Here is a 19,313-nt window from a genome sequence, read left to right on the forward strand (position 1 = left end):
CCAGGTCTGTTTTTGTTCATCAGTTTATGTTGTTCATTATTTCCCCTAGATGAGTGAGATCATGTGATACTAGAAATATACTTATAAGAACCGAAAATGGGACAAGCAGTAATGGTTACTCTGAGAGGCAAATGAATCAGTCTGTAGTGAGTTTCTTTCTGGGCCAACAGTTCTTTTGAGTCCCAATTTCAATGTCAAACAGTTCCTTATGTGTACATGTCAGCAATGATATTTCAGTTCTAGATGGTGGACAAATGGTGGTAATGCGGGTCCGACCCTCTCTGGTTTGGTCCTGGGCAACCTGCAGCGATGCACAGCTGCTGACTGCTAGTATGGCAAGGCATCGTCAGCGTCTTCCATCTCTGGACTGTTTCTCTTCTGTCTTCATGGCTGGAGCAATTCCTCTCTGTTGCAGGAATCCACATGGTCTTGGAGTTGTTTTCTGAAAATATACAAACATATTCTCAACCAAAAGTTAGTAAAGGATTCTTTTCTATAAATTTGATTTGGGATCCTTTTCATTTGTTTGCCCGAACGATTTTCCTTTGGCTTGTTTTGACACCATGTGTGTTTTTCATGGGTGTCTTGCTGTTAGCATTACAAATGAAAGTTAATTTTCTAAAGTAAAAATTTTCTAGATGTAATTTACTTACAGGATATTTTTCCTTACATGATATTCTTCTACTGTCACCCCTTTTTTGATTTAAATATTACTCTTCACTGATCCAAGGAGGAATGCTTGCAAGCTGTAACTTTCCACTAAGAGCCGTCATGAGGCCTAATTGCTAGTGTGTAGGTAGCAGCTGATACGGAGGTGTCCCTCCCACTCGGTCCACCTAAGCTTTCAACTTCATTCACAATATTCTTAATTAATAATCTTCAGCTTCTGAAGCTATTTCGTCAGTGGTCTCCTGTCCCAGCACGTTCCCCTTTGAGCAGTCCTTGAAGAGGGTGTTATTCCCAGCATTCAATTAGAAAAGGAAAGTAGAGGTGGCTCTAAACAAGTCCTGTGACCCATTAGCTACCTCCCTGTATTCCTCTTTGTAGTTCCCTAGAAGTGGGTCAGGGGAAGAAACACTGGGCGCTCACCAGCTGACCTCACCTGTGTTTGTCTAACATTCTTCTATCCCACTTGGCATTTCAATTTCCTGCCTTAGGCATGAATTGGTTAAAACTCCTTTGAACTCCTGCTCATTCTGTAGAAACTTGATGAAGCGGTGATGAAAGTAGTTACAGGTTTGTTTCCTGAGCTTGGAGAAGCCCAGCAGAGTGGAAGGGAAATTCAGCACCAAGCTTGAAGTTTCATTCTCTGCCAAAGCCAAGGGATTAGGAGTGATTACAGTGGCTGCAATAATAATTTCAGGAATTCTCCTTGAATTTTGTGTTCTGATTTGATAAAGCAGGGTTGCGGTGGAAGGGGTGAAAGGTGAAGGGAAACTTAAACTTCATAATCCTCTAATTGGCAGTAACAGTTTTTATTGCTTCATTTTCTATTTACAAGGAAAACACCTTTATATAAAACAGTTCTATTGGATCAGCAGCGTCCATGGTAAAGTTCATAGAAATTTCCCAGGTTAGTCCCTATCATTCCCTCACATGCAGTCCAGAGGAGGCTTTTGGAATTCCCTGAGGGAGGGGAATCTCCCTTGCATCACCGGCACTTCCTATTATGGGGTTCCCAATGTTGTTTGCTCTTTTGGTTTTAATTTCTCACCGAAATAGTAGAACCAGGATTTCTGAAGCAGACTCACTTTAAGGAAGTATCTATGCTGTTTGCTATGGTAGTCACTAGCAACATGTAGCTATTTAAATTAATTCATTGGTCGGCAAACTGCGGCTCGCGAGCCACATGCGGCTCACGAGCCGCGGTTTGCCGCTCTGTTGACTAATGAGTTTGCTGACCACTGAATTAATTAATAAAAAATTGCTAATCAATTTAAATTAATTAGAATTAAACAAAATTCAAAATTCACATAGCCTCACTTCAGGTGCTCAGTAACCACAGGTGGCTTGTGGCTAAGGTATTGGGCAGCATGCAAATAGAGAACATTTCCTTCACCATAGAAATTTAGTGGACAGCGCTCGTCAATTTTGCCACTCTCATTAGTGGGCTTACCAGGACTGTCTCATTATTTGTTAACTACTCCCAATTTATTAGTTATCTGTTATTCGTTAACTACTACTGTACTCTAATTTTTTCTTTGAATGTAGTCCTAACAACATCTCTGTGGGAGCAGGCATGATTACTCCCATTGCTGACATGGGGATTGAGAATCAGAGAGCCTGAGAAACTTGTCCCAAGCCATATGACCAGTACAAGCTACAGCCAGAGTTTGGACACATATCTGTGTGATTCTAAAGCCCATGCTTTATATGTTAAATTATCTCTTAGAAGACAAGTTCTCTGATTCTTGAGGTCAGTAAGCCCACATTATTAGGAGTGCACTGAAAAACTAAAACCGGTAACCAAGTGCCTATCATTAAAATGCAGCTAAGTCAGTAGCAGGTTCTTTCTGTGGTTTTTATCACTCCTCACAACTAGACCAGTGTTGTGTGGTAACACTGCAATATTGATGTGATTGTCCATTTTCACATGTTTTATGTTGGTACAGTTTGATCATCCGGGTTGAGTGGTGAGCACACTACCTCCTATGGCAGATCACTTCCCAGTTAGAAAGCCTGTCAGTTAGCACACACAGGGCTTTCTTGAACAGTCAGGATGATAAGCATGGCCAAGGATGGAGAGGAGGCTGGCACTTGCCTGGGTTGGGCCTCTTTGAGGGTCTGGTAACCGTGAGCCCTGCAGAAGTGGAAACTTTTTATGTCTAACAGACCCCACAAAGTCTTCACCTCAGTTGTGTTTTGGTTTGCAGCCATGTATGTCGATTCCATTTGCCCTTCGATTCCATTGGCCTATCAAAGCACTACCCTTACCCAGTTTAGAAGAGCACATATAGCCCCTTTATCAACAGTAATTACACAATATTAATGCTCCAGGGGGAAAAAATGACAACTGGATTGAACAGAGTGCCTGTCACAGCTTTACCTGGCAAGTTTTCTTTGGTATATTTGAAAGTAGATGAGAGGATTCCAGAGAACAGTTACTGATGTGGGGATTCCTTAAATTATTTTACATTTAAACAAATTTCTTTCAGTTACACAGAATCCCCAGTGTATTCATCAAAGACTCTTGGGTTCTCCCCCACCTCCCACTCTACCCACCCCTAGAAGGTAGAAAAATTGTGCTACCTATCTTTTATCCCCCTTCTTCTTTTAAGAAATCTCTCTTCAAGTCTGACCAGCCTTTTGAACAGTCCATGAATTCTAAGCATTGATCACTGGGGGAATGTTTAGTTTTTCTTTTTCATTGTGATTCATTTATAATTTGTCATAAATTTCTTTAACTTAGAGGCTCTACTGCTTTTCTTTTGTTCTTGACATTGAAGCATATCAAGATTCTCGGGGATATAAAAGAATATTTTCTTACAATTCAAACCCACAGTCCAAAGTTTCTTGATAAGAGATGCTGGATAAAATTGTGAGTAGAATTTGTGGGGACTGACACCCCTCTTGTTAACCATATTTCATTTTCAGATTTCTAAATGGTTCTAATTGGTCCTGAACATACTGCCAACTGGTATGAATATTGCTAACTGAATGTTGCTTGTTTTTCTAGCCACTTAAGACCCTCTCAGTACAAGTTCTCTATAGACAAGTACATCATAAGTGAAAAGCAGGTTATCTTTTCATTTCATGTTCTCTGTTGCAGAAATATCTGAGGAGAGTTCATATTTTCACCTTGTAATCTGGTGTGATTTCAAACCATCTGTTCTTCTTCTAAGAAGCAGTGTGTGGCCAGAGTAAAACTGTGCAAAAGAATTATGAGGCATTTATTAGCTCTTAGTAGGAATAGGTGGGAACCTTTGTCCCATGTGTGTGTAAATCTTATAGAACTGACAATTCAGAGTTCATTTAAAATGCCCTAGAATTTGAGACAAATTGTACCTTTAGAGAAAAAAAAAAAAAAAACCAACAGCAACCTAAATGTATTTCTTAAGCCCTTTGAATGGCTGGCACTGTGCTGAAACCGTGTGTGTGCATTTTCTCATTAATCCTCCAAACAACTCCATAAGGTGTTTTCATTATTTTACATTGCAGGGACTTACATTTTAGAATTTTGCTTTGCTCCAGCGACTTGGAGTCCTGAGGCGCAGGGCAAGGGTTTGAAATCAGGTGTGTCCTGCCCCCAAGCTATAGTGCTCTTCATTGCTGCACATACTCTGTTCATCCACAGGCCCGTCTCCTGAGCATCAGTGTCTTGCAGGTTAATTTGAAAGAATAATGTCTCGGAAATCATTAGGGAAAATATCTCAAAAAATGAAGCCACTTCTTATCTTTCAAAGGTCGAGAATGAGGGCCTGGTCCTAACTACACCCTGATGCAGGATTGGGTTTTGTCAGCCCCAAATTCTACTCAAAGTTCCAGTGGCATATGTTCAATTTTCATCCCTTCATAAAACCACTTAGGTTGTCTTTGCTTTATTTCCAGCAGCATTTAAATTCCCTTCCCAAATCTTATACATAAGACTCTGAGCCACATTATGAGCACTCTAGGCAAAACAAACAAACAAACAAACAAAAACACCAACAAAAAACTTTTGCCCTGGCCGGTGTGACTCAGTTGCTTGGAGTGTCGTGCCATACACCGAAAGGCGGCAGGTTCAGTTCCCAGTCAAGGCCACATACCTAGGTTTGGGATTCAATTCCCAGTCAGGACACATATCTGAGTTGCATGTTTGATTCCTGGTTGGGGCGCCTATGGGAGGCAACCAGTCAGTGTTTCTCTTTCTTTCCCTCTCCCTCCCCCTCACCCTCTCCCTCTCTTTTTCTCTCCCTCTCTCCCTCTCCCTCCTTCCCTCCACCCTCCCTCTAAAAATCAGTTTTATTTATTTTTTTTTTTAAAAAAGCATATCCGCGGGTGAGGAAAACAAAACAAAACACTTGTAGTAGGAAACCAGAGACCATTTACTGAAGGACATTAGTCTCTTACTCTTTATTTGTCCTCCTTTTAGGAGTTGTCATCAAACCCATTAGCTCTGCTTTTCTGTTATCTTTCTCATTCCTTTGTGATTTGCTCCTTACCCATGTAGAATCTTTTCCCAACCATAGCAATAAATCTGTTAAGAAAAACAAACAAGGGACTAGAAAAGTATACATCCCTGACCTGTAGTCAAGTCTTACACCAGGCACCAACAGGAGAGAGACACTCCCTTGTGATTCCTTTTTGTTCAGACAAGTCACACCCTCCCCTTGCATCCCTTTCAATCAGAAAAACTTGAGCTCAAAGAAATAGTCATCTATTTCCAACCAAGGAAGCCCCACAGGTTTCCTCTAATAGATCTGAATTCACATTGTCATCCAGGTTTTGCAGCTTGTTCCATCTGATGGGAAGGTGGAGAAATAACCATTTGGTATGGAGCAGTGGACATTGTTACCCATTTTCTGGGGTGACAGCATAATATGCGTAGGTGAGGCAACCTTAGTTGTAAACCATGGGCTTGAATCTGCGTTGTTTCTTGTTCTGAGGACAGGGTGCAGGTGAGGGAGTGGTAATCCCCCCTAGAGAGAGGCCAGGCAGACACTTAAGTCATTTTCATTGTTGTATTGTTTTATTCACTTAACATTCTTCACTGCCAGCTGTGTGCCAAGCCCCTTTCTAGGCATCCACAACCCAAAGGTAACAGGAGGCAGAGTCTCCCCAAAGGCCGCTAATGGAGATGGATGTTTATGGCCTGTGAGGATTTACCCAGTGGAGGCACGAATAAAGTGCTGTGCTGCACAGGAGAGCCTAGTCCTGCCTGACAGTTTTGGAAGATGCTTTGGGGAAGAGCCCACTGGTTGCTGAGATTTTTGCCTCAGCCAACTTCATTGAGTGCTTTCCTTTTTTATGGTTTATACCATGATTTTTAGCCATGTGACTGGCATTTGCTGTCATTGGCTGCCAAATCTAAATTATGCCGCAGAAATGAGCACAGCAGGAAATGTGCCCTCCTGTTCTCTATTCCAAATGATGATGAATTTTACTACTGTGCTTGGGTGGCCCATAGTGAACCAATAGAAGATAGTACAAGGGGCCTGACTCCATGTGGGTCTTTTATGACCTTTACTAGAGGCCTTCTGATGACATATTCGTGCCCTGGGTTGGGGCGGGGGGGCGGGGGGGGGGGTCCCCTCAGCCCGGCCTGCACCCTCTCCAATCTGGGACCCTTTGGGGGATGTCCGACTACTGGTTTAGGGGATCGGGCCTAAACCGGCAGTCGGACATCCCTCTCACAATCCGGGACTGCTGGCACCTAACCGCTCGCCTGCCTGCCTGCCTGATTGCCCCTAACAGCTTCTGCCTGCCAGCCTGATCACCCCATAACTGCTCCTCTGCTGGCCCGATTGACGCTTAACTGCTCCCCTGCCGGCCCGATCGCCCCCAGCTGCCCTCCCCTGCTGGCCTGTTCGCCCCCAACTGCCCTCCCCTGCTGGCCATCTTGTGATCACCTGGGGGCAGCCATCTTGTGATGTCGTGAGGGGAAGATGCCACCTAGGTTTTTATTAGTATAGATAGGAGGGCATACATGTGGACAAATAGAATCTAAGCAAATGGTTGCAAACCAAAGCACAACCAGAATCTTAAGAGGAAGGCAAATGGAAGGAGATCTAGTTGTGTTCATTCTTTTTTCACAGAGGGAAACTGACACCCCCAGAAGGGAGGTGGCGCACCCTTCCTAAACTGGGGAGTGGTCAGAAGAGATTCACAGCCTTGAACTTTCTGTGCCAGGCCAGTCTCCTATATGTCATCAGAAGGCTTTCTCTGGGTGCTATGATCTCGGATTCAGGCTGTGTCTGATTCTGTTACTAAGACTAAAGAGTGTTTCTTGTACCTAGCTTGACAAGCATTGCCAGGTTGACAAGGCACCACACCAAATAAAAGCCAGCCCTGATCACCAGGGATCTTCTAGAGCAGTGGTCGCCAACCGGTGGTCCGCAGACCACTAGTGGTCCGTGAAATCCGAAAGGTTGGCGACCACTGTTCTAGAGAGAAAGAGAGCTCTTCAGTCTCCAAATATTTCCAGAACACTGAGTAGGCATCGTCTATGCCTCTCTGGGTTGTCATGAGAATGAAATGTAATAAGGTACTGAAAAAGCTTGACACACAGTATCTGGTACACAAGTGCTCGATAAATCTTAACTCTTGTTTATTGCCAACTTGTTCACCCTTAGCAAGTTTTTGTGGGTAGATAGAGTGTATTCAAATAGAATGACTCTTAATTCTTCCATTCCCTGACCCATCAGCTGGTTTATTGTATATGTCATCCTAAAGGTATGCTGGTGTTTTGTTTTGTTTTCTTGAATATAAACTCCAAGCTTGGATTTCTTGGGCAAGTATTTTAATGAGGAACAGGCCAAGGAGGTTAAATTGGCAAAATATTTGCATTGACTTTTCCTCAGCTTTAACTCTCTGAGTAGTATTGTTAATGTTAGGAGACCTCTCTTCCTACCCCACCCACCTTCCACGTGATATTGCTGGGCCTCTTCTGCATTCTTTCCCCCCTCTTCTTTCTCATCTTCTCCCTGACCACTCTTCTGTCTGTCTGTGGTGGGGCTCTTGCCACTGCACTGCACTCTCATTCCAACAGGATACCCCACAGTAGCAGGTTCAGTACCTGAAGTCTCTGTGCCTCCCTTCAAGCATGCAGTCAAGTTGCCCAGTTAAGGGAGCTGAGGGACCCTGTTCAGAATCTTTGGTTCAGTCCCCTGGTGCTAATGGGCAAGCATGGCTGCCATCGCTCCCCCTAGAGGGAAAAGGGGCTAGTTCCCAAGTACAGCCTTAAGAGTGCCCCCACTGCAGAGTCTGGAAGGGAATCCCGAGTTTTCTTCCACAGAGGGGATATTCAAAGTAAAGCATGGCAGTAGGTTTAGAGTCTAACATCTGGATTTGATTCCTGGGTCTGTCCTTTACTGCCTGTGTAATATTGGACTAGTCCTTACCTTCTCTGATTCCACTGTGAGTGGTATTTGTGCTTCTTCACAGGCTAGTGGCCAGGATTAAATTGAATACTATAGGTAAAGCTTAGCACAAGCCTGGAACAGAGGTACTCTGTCAACAGTACTAAATTTTCTTTAAAGACCATGTGACTTTTTAATGTCATGCTGTAACATACATGCAACTTGTTTAGCTATGAAAGTATTTCATGTTCTTCCTAAAGCTTTTTAGTAAAGTTGATGCTCCAGGAAGATAATTGCCATGCTTTTTCATGAAGTCATTCAGAAGTATCTTTCTAGATTTAGTATCAAGAATGATCTTGTATGCATGCATATAAGCCTAACCAATGGACACAGACAACAGGGGGGTGAGGGCATGAGTGGGCAATGAGGGGATAAGGACACATATGTAATACCTTAATCAATAAAGAAATAAAAAAAGCGGAAAAAAAAGAATGAGTTATTCTTAGCACAAGGTCATTCTCATCTTATGGACTCCAGTTGGCCTTTCATTTTTTACATTTGTAACTAGCAAACTCAGAGCCAAGTGTTGCAGAGGCTTAGGACTATGGTGGGAATTTTGTGCAAACCTATCACTGGCTTCATTTTGGTTTTACCCTGTTTTATTTTTTCTTATTTCTTTCCTTTTTAATCTTTGCCTTTTTAATCCAAACTGCCTTAAATCCTTAGACCAGGTGTGTGTAAAATGCCAGTGACAATTGCAACAGACCCATATGGATGAGCTGCCTGTGGACAACCTCATGGGCATGGCTGGAACTACTCACTTGCCTTGGGTGTCAGCCTTGCTCTTCCTCCTTTCACACCCAGCCACATCCTCTTGATTCTGTCTTCTGAGAATCCCTCATATCTGCCCTTTCCTCTTCACCTCAGGATCACCTTCCATTGACTCTTGTTTGGGTTCTTGTGGTGGCTTTAAACCTGTATGGCTGGCTCCGGTGACTTCATCCCATTAGGCCATGCTCCACACTCCTACCTGAGAGCGTGCTCCAGCCCACAGGTCTTATCAGCCCCCTTGGCCTGTCCAGGGCTCCTTATGGCCCGGTTGGCTTCCTCTCTTGCTCTGTGTCTGCAGGATCAAACTCTTCTGTCCCCAGAGCACCCCAAGCTATCCGGGCCTCTTTTCCTATGTGGGTGCTATCTGTTGTTCTTCCTCCACCATTTGCCCTCTTCCTCAGGATTTAGCTGAGACATCAGGCCCTCTTCCCTGGCCTCCCTCGGGCACCATTGCCACTCAGCTACCTCTGGCCTTTGGGTGTGTGCTGTAATCACACTTCCTACAGTGCTCTATTGCTACCCCTCCCTCCCTCGGGGTCTTGCCATGTGCCCCTATGAAGGTCCATGGAGAATGAATGAATGATGAATGAATGAGAGATTGTGGGAAACCTTACATATATCTCAGAGTTCTGAACCTGCTTTCGTGATGTCTAAATGTTAGCATTTTACTTTTATTTTACATCTAATGTAAAATCGGAAGACAAGTCCACCTCTGAAGACTTGGAAATAGTTCAAGTTAAGTTTCAGCTTTGAAATTTTTAGGGAAGAGGTAGGAAAAATCACCAACATGCTTGGTTGGCTGTGGGTTTAGGATGAGGTAATCCTAGGATCCTTGTATTCCTTTTTTTCAAAATATGGAAAATGACTGGTTGTCACTGGTGATGACATAGTTGTCGCCACTCCAGATGAGGAGGGAGGAAGTTGTTCTGGGACATATCAGTGTCCTGGGCTGAATCAGGATGGCCTTGTCACCAGAATGAGTTCAGAGCCCTCGGTTTGCAGATAAGGCTGTGGTTTGCCCACGATTTCTGAATCATTTGTCCTGTCATTTTTTTCATTCCTTCATTCCTTTCATTTTCATTAAATTTTTTTTAAATCCTTACCCAAGGATATTTTTTTCCATTGATTTTTTAGAAAGGGAGACCGGGAGAGAGAGAAAGAGAGAGAGGCAGAGAGAGAGAGGGAAACATCAATGTGAGAAAGAGACACATCAATTGGTTACCTTCTGCACATGCCCTGACCTGAGTGAGGAACTAACCTCTAACCCAGGTAACTGCCCTTGACTGGGAGTCAAACCTAAGACCCTTTGGTGGGCTGGCTGATGCTCTAACCATCGAGAAACACTGGCCAGGGCCTTTTCATTAAATATTAAGCACTTAGTCTGAGTCTGTACTGTGCTAATCTCTGGAATGTGGAGTTGACTGAGGTGTGGACCTGGTCTTTACTAAGGAGGTAACAGTCTAGTAGGAGAAGCCCCTACAGGGACCAGCCATTAAATGGGGAAATAAATGAGCACATGAAGCATGTGCCTGTTCCAGAGGAGGTCGGGACAGGCCATTCAGAAAAGTTCCCCAGAGTTGCCCACACTCTTGCTAGGGCTCAAGGCTGCATAGGAATTCACTAAGCACAGGAGCATTGAGGTGCTTTGGAAGCCAAGGGCAAAACAGCAAGTGCCCAAGAGCAGTGAGAGATAGTGGGATACAGTGGGAGATGGGGCCTCATTAGAGGCTGTGTGTTATGCTCACCGACCCAGAGGGAGCCCACGGCTCACATTGTATGTCTGAGATTGCTCTTGTAGGGACATGGAGAGTTGCCCCTACCAGACACCAAGAGAAGCCTTAGTATTCCAAGTGGGAGATGATGCAGAACAAGAGAGGAGGGGTGTGTTAAGCTCTTTAAGAAGTAAAATCTGGGAGACTTGGTGAGTATGGAGGATTAGGAAAAGGGAGGAGTTAGGGTTGATACCCAGGTTTTTAGCTGAAACTTCTGGGTGGAGGGGGCTAGAAGCTGGACCAGACCCTGGTTTGCTTACTCGCAACCCAGGGCCTGGGAGGTGCGGCTCTTTTGAGTGGCCTTTATCCTATTAAAGAGCAGCTCTGGCCTGAGAAAGAAGTGATGCCTAGCGTGTTGCTTCCTCCTCCCCCTCAAGAGAGCTGGAGAGTTTATCTGCTGAGAGTAGAAATAACCTCCTAATTAAGAAGGAGGAGAGGCTGTGCTCCTGGCAATAGTAAGAGGCTTCTTTTTTTTTTTTTTTTTTTTTTTACTTCCCCAACTTCTGTTTACTCCTGGGAGAAAAGCAGCAGCAAAGCTCTGAAAGCAGGAACTTTAGAAAGGCAAAATACCTCTGATTAGTGTGGGAGTTGGAGAGAGCTTGCTGGAGAACTCAGCACTGGCTGCAGAGGGAGAGCCTGCTGTGGGGGAGGGGCTGCATGCCTGCCCAGTGCTGGAGTCTGGCAGAAATCCTGGGAAAGTTTGAGCACCAGAGTAAGATGATGATTTATTTAAAAAAAATTAAAAAGACATTCTAATCAGTCTGTTTATGATCAAACTTATACCAAGTTATTTGGGATCAAAGTTACAAAATGATGAGAAAATGCCAAATTGGATCTTGCTATTTAATACTTTAGAAAGTTACTATTACATAGTATCAGTCGAGATTGTTGAAGCATCACGGTATTTTTTTATTTATTTTAAAAATTATTTTTGCTAATGAAGAAGGGGAAGCAAAGAGGAGTCAGGGTAGAACCCCTGCAATGTGTTACATTTTGCATCCTCTAACAATATCCGAGGCACACCTCACTGCTTTGGAGGGGCTCTCGTTCTGCAACCCATGGAGCCTCAGCAGGCCTGTGGTAGAATTCACAGGGTCCATGAACTTGGGTGGGAAAGGAAGTTAACATCTTTATTTTGACCAAATTCTAATAAATGTATTTTTTATTATGAGTGAAGTATTCAGAACACAATAGTATTAGCAATATTTGTCACCATTGGAAACCAAATCTCTTTTCATACTATATTATAGTTGTGGCACATATCCTGTATAATAAAAGCCTAATATGTTAAGTGTCGGTCGTCTGGTCTCCAGTTCAACCACTCAAAGCGTAATATGCTAATAATATGCTAAGGCCGCTCAACCACTTGGATGACGTGCACTCACCACCGGGGGACAGACAGTTGACCGATTGACCAGTTGCTATGATGTGCACTGACCACCAGGGGGCAGACAGTCATCCTGTCGACCAGTCACTATGACGTGCACTGACCACCAGGGGGCAGATGCTCCGACCAGTAGGTTAGCTTGCTGCTGGGGTCCAGAAGATCTGGACTGAGCAAGATGGGCTGGACACGCCCTGGAGCCCTCCCTCGGCCCCTCCCCAGTTGGCCAACCTCCCGAGTCCTTCCCCGGCCTTGGTCGTGCACCGGTGGGGTCCCTTGGCCTGGCCTGCACCCTCTCACAATCCGGGACCCTTCAGGGGATGTCAGAGAACTGGTTTCGGCCAGATCCTACTCAAAGCAAGAGCTGTCTCCCCCGCTCCACCCCCCTCCGGTGCACAAATTCCATACACCAGGCCTCTAGTCTGAATATATAGCTTATGTTTATCACTACTTTGAATTTATAGTAGTTACATCTACCTCTAGCTCACAAGAGCTAATGCCTTAAACAAGTACATACGTTAGTATATCACAATTGTTTTTTAGTTTGGATAATCATACTTCAGTAAAATTGGTTTTCTTTTGAATCCTATTCATTGTGTTTCATGCATTTAAAAACATTTTTCAGAGCAAATTTTATCAGCTTCAGAGCTTGCCAAAAAGGTCCATGGCATATGAAAGGTTAATAATCCCTTGCTAAGATCATGTAGTTGTGGCAAAAGACCTCCACCTGGTGGCAGCATACTCCTTAAAGGTTAAATGTGTAATCAACTGTTGTGAAGGAATTTTTTAAAATAACAGTATATTTGAGTATGGTTTTCAAACAGTTTTGATCACAGCCCACAATAAGAAATGGGCTTTACATCATAACACTCCTACAGAAGTTTCACAAAACAATACTCCACTTTACCATGTGACCCATTGATATTTCTTAATCCCATTTCAAGATTCTCTTTCACTAAACTAAAATGCCTGTTGCAACACACTAAACTGCAGTGCAGTAAGTCACACTGTACCGTTTGACATTAGGGGAGATCAACTTTCATCATACCTCATGATTTATTACCCAGTGAACTTCACTTTGGTTTCCCACAAAATACCCACACATTTTCAGGGACATAATACTTACATTTTAAATAACTGTTAACAAATATGAACATAGTTTTACTCAGCATTTAAAAACATTGTTTATTATTGATGTATTATTTCTATACAAGGGAAGGAACTAATCTTAGGCACATATGCTATCAAAATATTTAACATTCCCATCACCACATGAAGTTCTCTTGTGCCCGTTCTCAGTCAGTTTCTACCTAGGCAGTCACTCTGTTTTTGTTTTGTTTTGTTTTGTTTTGTTTTAATGTATTTTATTAGGTGTTTGTGTATATTTTATGGCAATCACTGTTTTGATTGCTTTGACCATAGATTTAGTTTTGCTGTTCTAGAACTTTATATAAATGGAAGCCTACAATGTATATTTTAGCCTGGCTTCTTTTGCTTAATATTATGTTTTAGAGATTAGTCCATGTTGAGTATATCAGTAGTCTAGTTGAATGAATGAATATATCCACTGAATGAATATACTCCTGTATATAGACTTGGGGTATTATGAATAACACTTGTGTGAGCATTTTCTTCCAGGTCTTTTTGTGCATGCATGTTTTATCTCTCTTGGTGAATACATAGGATGGAATTGCTGGCTCAGTCAGTCAATAAATGTATGTTTATAGGAAACTGACCAACTATTTTCCAGAGTTGTTGGCCAGTTTACAATTTACATTTCCCATAGCATTGTGTGAGAGTTTGGGTTGCTCCACATCATTACCAAGTTTTGGTGTGTCAGTCTTTTTAATTGTAGTCATTCTCAGAGGTATATAGTTGTATCTCTTGATGATTTTAATTTGCATTTGTCTAATGACTGATGTTGAACACTTTTTTCATGTGTTTATTAGCCATTTGTTTTTCTTATTTGTAAAGTGTCTGTTAAAGTTGGGGTTGTTTGTGGGGGTTTTTTGTTTGTTTGGTTGGTTGGATTTGTAGGAGTTCTTTACATATTTTGTTTGCCCATCTTTTTAAAATTTTATATATAGTTTTATTAATTTTAGAGAGGGAGAGAAAGAAACATTGATTGGCTATCTCTTGCACACCCCCTACTGGGGATTGAGCCTGCAAACCCGGGCATGTGCCCTGACCAGGAATCGAACCAGCAACCTCTCAGTGCATGGGAGGACACTCAACCGAGCCACAGGGGTGGGGAATGAATGCCCAAATGAATGCCCATCTTTTATGTCCGATATATGTATTTATGAGTATTTTTTCCCAGTCTATGACACACATATTCCTTTTGTTAGCGGTGTCTTTTGATGGCCAAAAGTTTTAAAATTTGACAAGTCTAATTGAACCATTTTGTTTTCTATATTTAGTGTTTTCTGGGTCAGGGTCCTGTCTAAAATCTTTTCTTACCCCAAAGTCAGGAAGATAGTTTGGTTTTTATGTTTGGGTCTATGATCCACCTCAAATTAATTATTCTATATGGTATGAGGTAGATGTCATTTTATTTTTTTCCATATTTATAGTTGGTATTCTCACACCATTAGTTGAAAATACTTTCTTTTCACCTATCGCACAGCATTTAAAATAAAAACAAACAAACAAAACCTGTTAGCCAAAGAAGTACAAAAGTATTTTTTTCTTGTGAGCCATAAACAGACCCTCTGGGCCTCTTAGACTACCCTCTACTTAAAGTCTTGGTCTTCCATTCCTTTCTAAGGTAGGTCTTCCACAGTTATCCTGAGACTCTCAGAAATTATTCCTAAGGTTGAGGATTTCTAAGGCTACAGCTCTTCACAGAGTCTGTAGCTATGTCACAGAGCTGCTAGCCACGTGTGGCTGTCTAAAGTAAAACCAAATAAAAATTTTAAATTTAGCTTTGGGTCACAATCACCAGATTTCAAGTGCTCAGTAGCCACGTATGGCTATTGACTGCCCTGTTAACCAATGCAGATACAATATTTCCATTTTTTTCACAAGTGCCACACAGCACTCGCCTATCTATAATAATAAAAGTATAATATGCTAATTAGACTGGCTGCCCTTCCAGACGACCTTCCGGATGAAGCTGGGACTGCAAGGGAAGTCCGGGTCTCTGGTGCCAGAGGGAAGCCGGTGCCAGCAGCCGGGGAAAGGAAGGCCTACTCTTGCATGAATTTCGTGCATCGGGCCTCTAGTAGAATAAGAAAGACAGGCCTTGTATACAGTTTGTAGGGTGTGAATGAAACTTACGTAGTTTTGATAACTGTCATTCAGCATCTGCCTTCCTCTCCTTGGTTCTTTTCATCCATTCGTGCTTCTATTTCTATTCCAAGATGCATTGTCCTTGCCAATCCTTTTGTCTGCCTAAAAATACAGGAGCTTACATATTTGTTCTTTCCTAGCTAGAAAGAATTCTGCTGGCTGCCCACAGACTCATTCTTTCCTGGAGCCCACCTAATTCTGACCTATTTTACTTCACCAGTGTTTGAAAGTCTTCCAACTGCTGCTGGATGCCTAGGCATCCCCCTCAAGGCGTGGCCCAGAGATAAATATGTTGTCTTTTCTATCCTGATTTAAAATGACATTTCTCCTTAGCATTTCTACCATAAATAATAAACTTGCAAAGAGTAATAGGTTATGACTTGGTAGCCCTGCCCGCTATGAACATTTCTGTCTAGTAGTAGACTTTGTTGCTATTTCATGAGCAGCCACATAGGAATTTGTGTGGTTTCCTCTCATCGTTTGCTGGGTGTGAGCTGACTCTGCCATCGCTGTCTTTCAGTGTGGGGATTTTGCTGTCCTGGTGGATCTTCACATCTCACCGCAAGGATCAAACAAAGATACCAGCTGGTTTTCTGAACAGAACAAAGAGGTACCACAAGACTTTTCACTATCTAAATGCAAGTAGCCATTGCTAGGAGAAATATTAGCCCTCTTAAGCTTTCATTTTAACTGGTGGGCAAGAATATTGAGTGATATTTTACCCTTGAAAAATAGGTGTTAACTTCCTAATGGCAGACATATGCTTGCTTTTTAATTTTCCTTCAGACACGGACACGTCCATACATTTCATATGTTACTCAGTCATTTAAACCAGAAAGTTCCTACCTCTTTGTTTTGAGGGAAGGGTTACTCAGTATTACAAGAAGAAGTTAAAGTGACTATTGCAGGTAAGCAGGGATTTTAATCTGACTGGTTGTGCAGGATGGACCGAGCACCTGGAGCAGGTGTGGGGGCTCACACAAGGCTGATCTTTCACACCTGTGTGAAGTCCCAGTCTTGTGCACTTTTATCTTCCACTATCATTTTATTAGCATGAGCCTGTGACAAATGCAGAGATGTTTAACAGTGTTCCTTCTCTCACCACACTCAGTCGCTAAGGTGAGGCAGTAAAGTGAATAGCTGTTTGACTGGGAGCATGATGTCTGACCTCCCTGGCCTCGGCCTCCTCATCTGCAATGAAAGGGTTCCACAGAGCTGTCTGAGTCACTCCTGGCTCTGTATATGCTCCCCACCCAAGTGCTGCCTTGGAAGAGGGTCAGAAGGTGCATCAACTCTCATCCCATGCTGTGCTTCCTTCTTCAGATCCCTGGTTACTGGAGCACAGACAACGAAGCAATCAGTGGCCTTTAAGTAACTTTCAAAATATTATATAGTTTGTGTGTCTATGGTATTTATTTGTCATAAAGCTTCTTAGAGCTAGAAATAAAAGTAAGTTTGATTAAAAGATGGTGACTGGAGAAGACACTAGTGCTAATCACACACACACACACACACACACACACACACACACACACACACACATACACATATACCTTTACTGTGATAACTTTTCAATTAGAGTTTGGAGATCACTAGGAAAAAAAAAATCTCCCTAAAAGAACATTTTCAATCAAAAGATAATAAAATTATTAGGGGACTTTGCTGTCATAGTTTCATAATATGTAGTGGTCTGAAACTGGGAGAAGGAAGGTACAAGATCCTGAGTGATGGGATTTACCCTTCAGGTAAATAACTGTGCACTGTTCTCATCAAGACTTAATATTTAGTAGGCCAGCATCTCCTACTACAGCTCACCTTCATATAATTCCAAGCTTTGGCTTACCAACACATGTCCCCATGATTCAATTCAAAACAGTTCATTCACCAAAGTGACTGAGGGGACCTCCCCTAAAAGACTTCTGACTTGACATACATTAACAGCACTCTAGAATCCATATTTCCCTCTATAACTCTCCCAACTTTACCACCTCAGCCTTAGATATTTCTGTTGATATTCAGTCAGTTTTGCCAAGAGTCAGTTTATTTGGAAGGCTTTAAAATAAAGCTGTGGGTATGTGAATCACCTCCTCGCCAAAGCGTGAGGCTAGATTTTTCCAGGGTGCCACACGCAGCTGTGCCACTCCTCCTAGTACCTACATCCGGGCAGCAGGGCATGACTTAGCAAAGATGCTCAGTGCACGATCGGACCTGCAGACCTTGCTGCAGTGGCAACTGCAAGAGGGCGAGTCATGCCAACAAGCCGGGCTTTGCTCCCAAAGTGAAGTTCCTTTAAATTTCTTTAATGTATGTCCACTGACATTAAAAATTGCTCTGGGATAATTGTGTGTGTGTGTGTGTGTGTCTTTAGAAAGAGAGACAGACAGACAGACACAGACAAACATGGAGGGATGAGGGTGGTAGGGAGAAAAGCTGGTCAAGAAAAGGACTATATGGCTTCAGCCTATGTTCAGTGTCTCAGTGCTTTCATTTTTTCATCATTAGGTCATCTATCTCATGCTTGAGATTTCATGAGCAATCAATTTGATTGCATTTTAACAGCCACTTTATATAGTAAAAGTTTTAAGAATATGCAGTTCCTTTTCAGAAAAAAGAGCTAGTTACATGTATTAAACATAAGTTTATTTTGAGTCCAGCACAAGTAGTCAGTGTACCCAAACAGTTGAACTCAAACTGTTCTGTGTGTAAACTTGAAAAAGCAAACATGAGCCCCTGTTAGCCTAGAGATTCTGTATGTATCTCTCTTGCTCATTGATTTTAACTTGATCTTCTCATTTGCCCCTCCAGTTTCACTGGGAATTTGTCTTCTCTTGCATTGCTCTGGTTCTGAAGAGAATGCTTTGCTAAGCGTGGTGTGGTCAGTTACTAGGGTATCTTGACTACATTGCACGTGGTCTACCTTCTGTTTGTCAAATCTGACTCATCGAAGGAAAGCCCCGTAACTATAGGGAGAAAGTTTGTGTGTATGGCCTTTGTTTTATTTTTGTCATGCTATTTTTAGTTCTAGCCTTATAGGGCATTTATGGCCAAATTTTAACAATCTTTATTTCCATGTATGTCTTTGACATATTTTCAGGCTCAGTCATCGTTGAACCCTGCATGTGAAGCAAAATTCTTTAATTGTTAAAACAACAGTATGAGGCAAGGCAGCCTTTCTGTTGTGTGAACAATGCCAAGACACTCAACTATAAACGGATATCTCTGTATTCCACAAGGCACTGCATCTTTGGGCTGCAAAATGAGAGCAGGAGAGGGGACCAGTTTTGTATATTACCTAAAAACTCACATTTGTGAGTTAAATCTAGTGTTTTCTATACTGTTTGAGAAGTACATGTGTTTACAATAAAAGTCAAGTTTGGCTCTCATTGCCCTTTGAAGCAACTTAAAACTTTGTTCTTATTTTAATTTATAAAGATTCTAAGAGATTAATCTGAGATGGCATTGCAAGAAACCAGTGGAACAGGTTTGAGATGACCTCGGCAACTCTGAGCCTTCTTCAGAGTCTTTGGGAATTGAACCAGAATTATCAGTCCTTATGCATCATGTCTTAATCTAAGAAATTTAGATTGGTTTGCATTTTTCCCTTTTCCTACATTAAATTATATTTTTCTGCTAGTATGGCTAATGTGGACAGTTTCTTTCCAGTGCATGGTTGTACTTTTAAAGTTTTGTTTTTCTTTTTATAAATAACACCAGAGGCCCACCAGGTGCATGAATTCATGCACTCGGGGGGAGAGGGGGTGTCCCTCAGCCGGGCCTGTGCCCTCTCACAGTCTGGGAGCCCTTGGGGGATGTCCGACTGCTGGCTTAGGCCTGTCATCATGGGGAGCGGGCCTAAGCCAGTAGTCAGACATCCTTAGCAGAGCCCGGCTTCTGGCTGAGCAGTGCTCCCCCTGTGGGAGCGCACAGACCACCAGGGGGCAGCTCTTGCGTTGAGTGTCTGCCCCCTGGTGGTCAGTGTGCATCATAGTGACCAGTCATTCTGCCAGTCAGTTGATTTGCATATTAGCCTTTTATTAT

General features: G+C 42.6%; 1 protein-coding gene across 2 annotated transcripts in view; it reads left to right on the forward strand.

Annotated features, from left to right (window-relative positions):
• Window positions 1–19,313, forward strand: part of SLX4IP (SLX4 interacting protein) — a 201,980-nt gene that overhangs the window by 108,562 nt on the left and 74,105 nt on the right. Inside the window, exon 3 of one of the 2 annotated variants that reach the window (XM_080684024.1) lies at window positions 15,796–15,885. The exons of the other annotated variant lie outside the window; for it this stretch is intronic. Within the exon in view, the coding sequence (XP_080540150.1) occupies window positions 15,796–15,885 (90 nt within the window). The remainder of the gene's footprint in view (window positions 1–15,795; window positions 15,886–19,313) is intronic. 2 annotated transcript variants of the gene reach the window in all.

The sequence above is a fragment of the Plecotus auritus genome (assembly GCF_963455305.1).
Source record: "Plecotus auritus genome assembly, chromosome: 8".
Lineage (NCBI taxonomy): Eukaryota > Metazoa > Chordata > Mammalia > Chiroptera > Vespertilionidae > Plecotus > Plecotus auritus.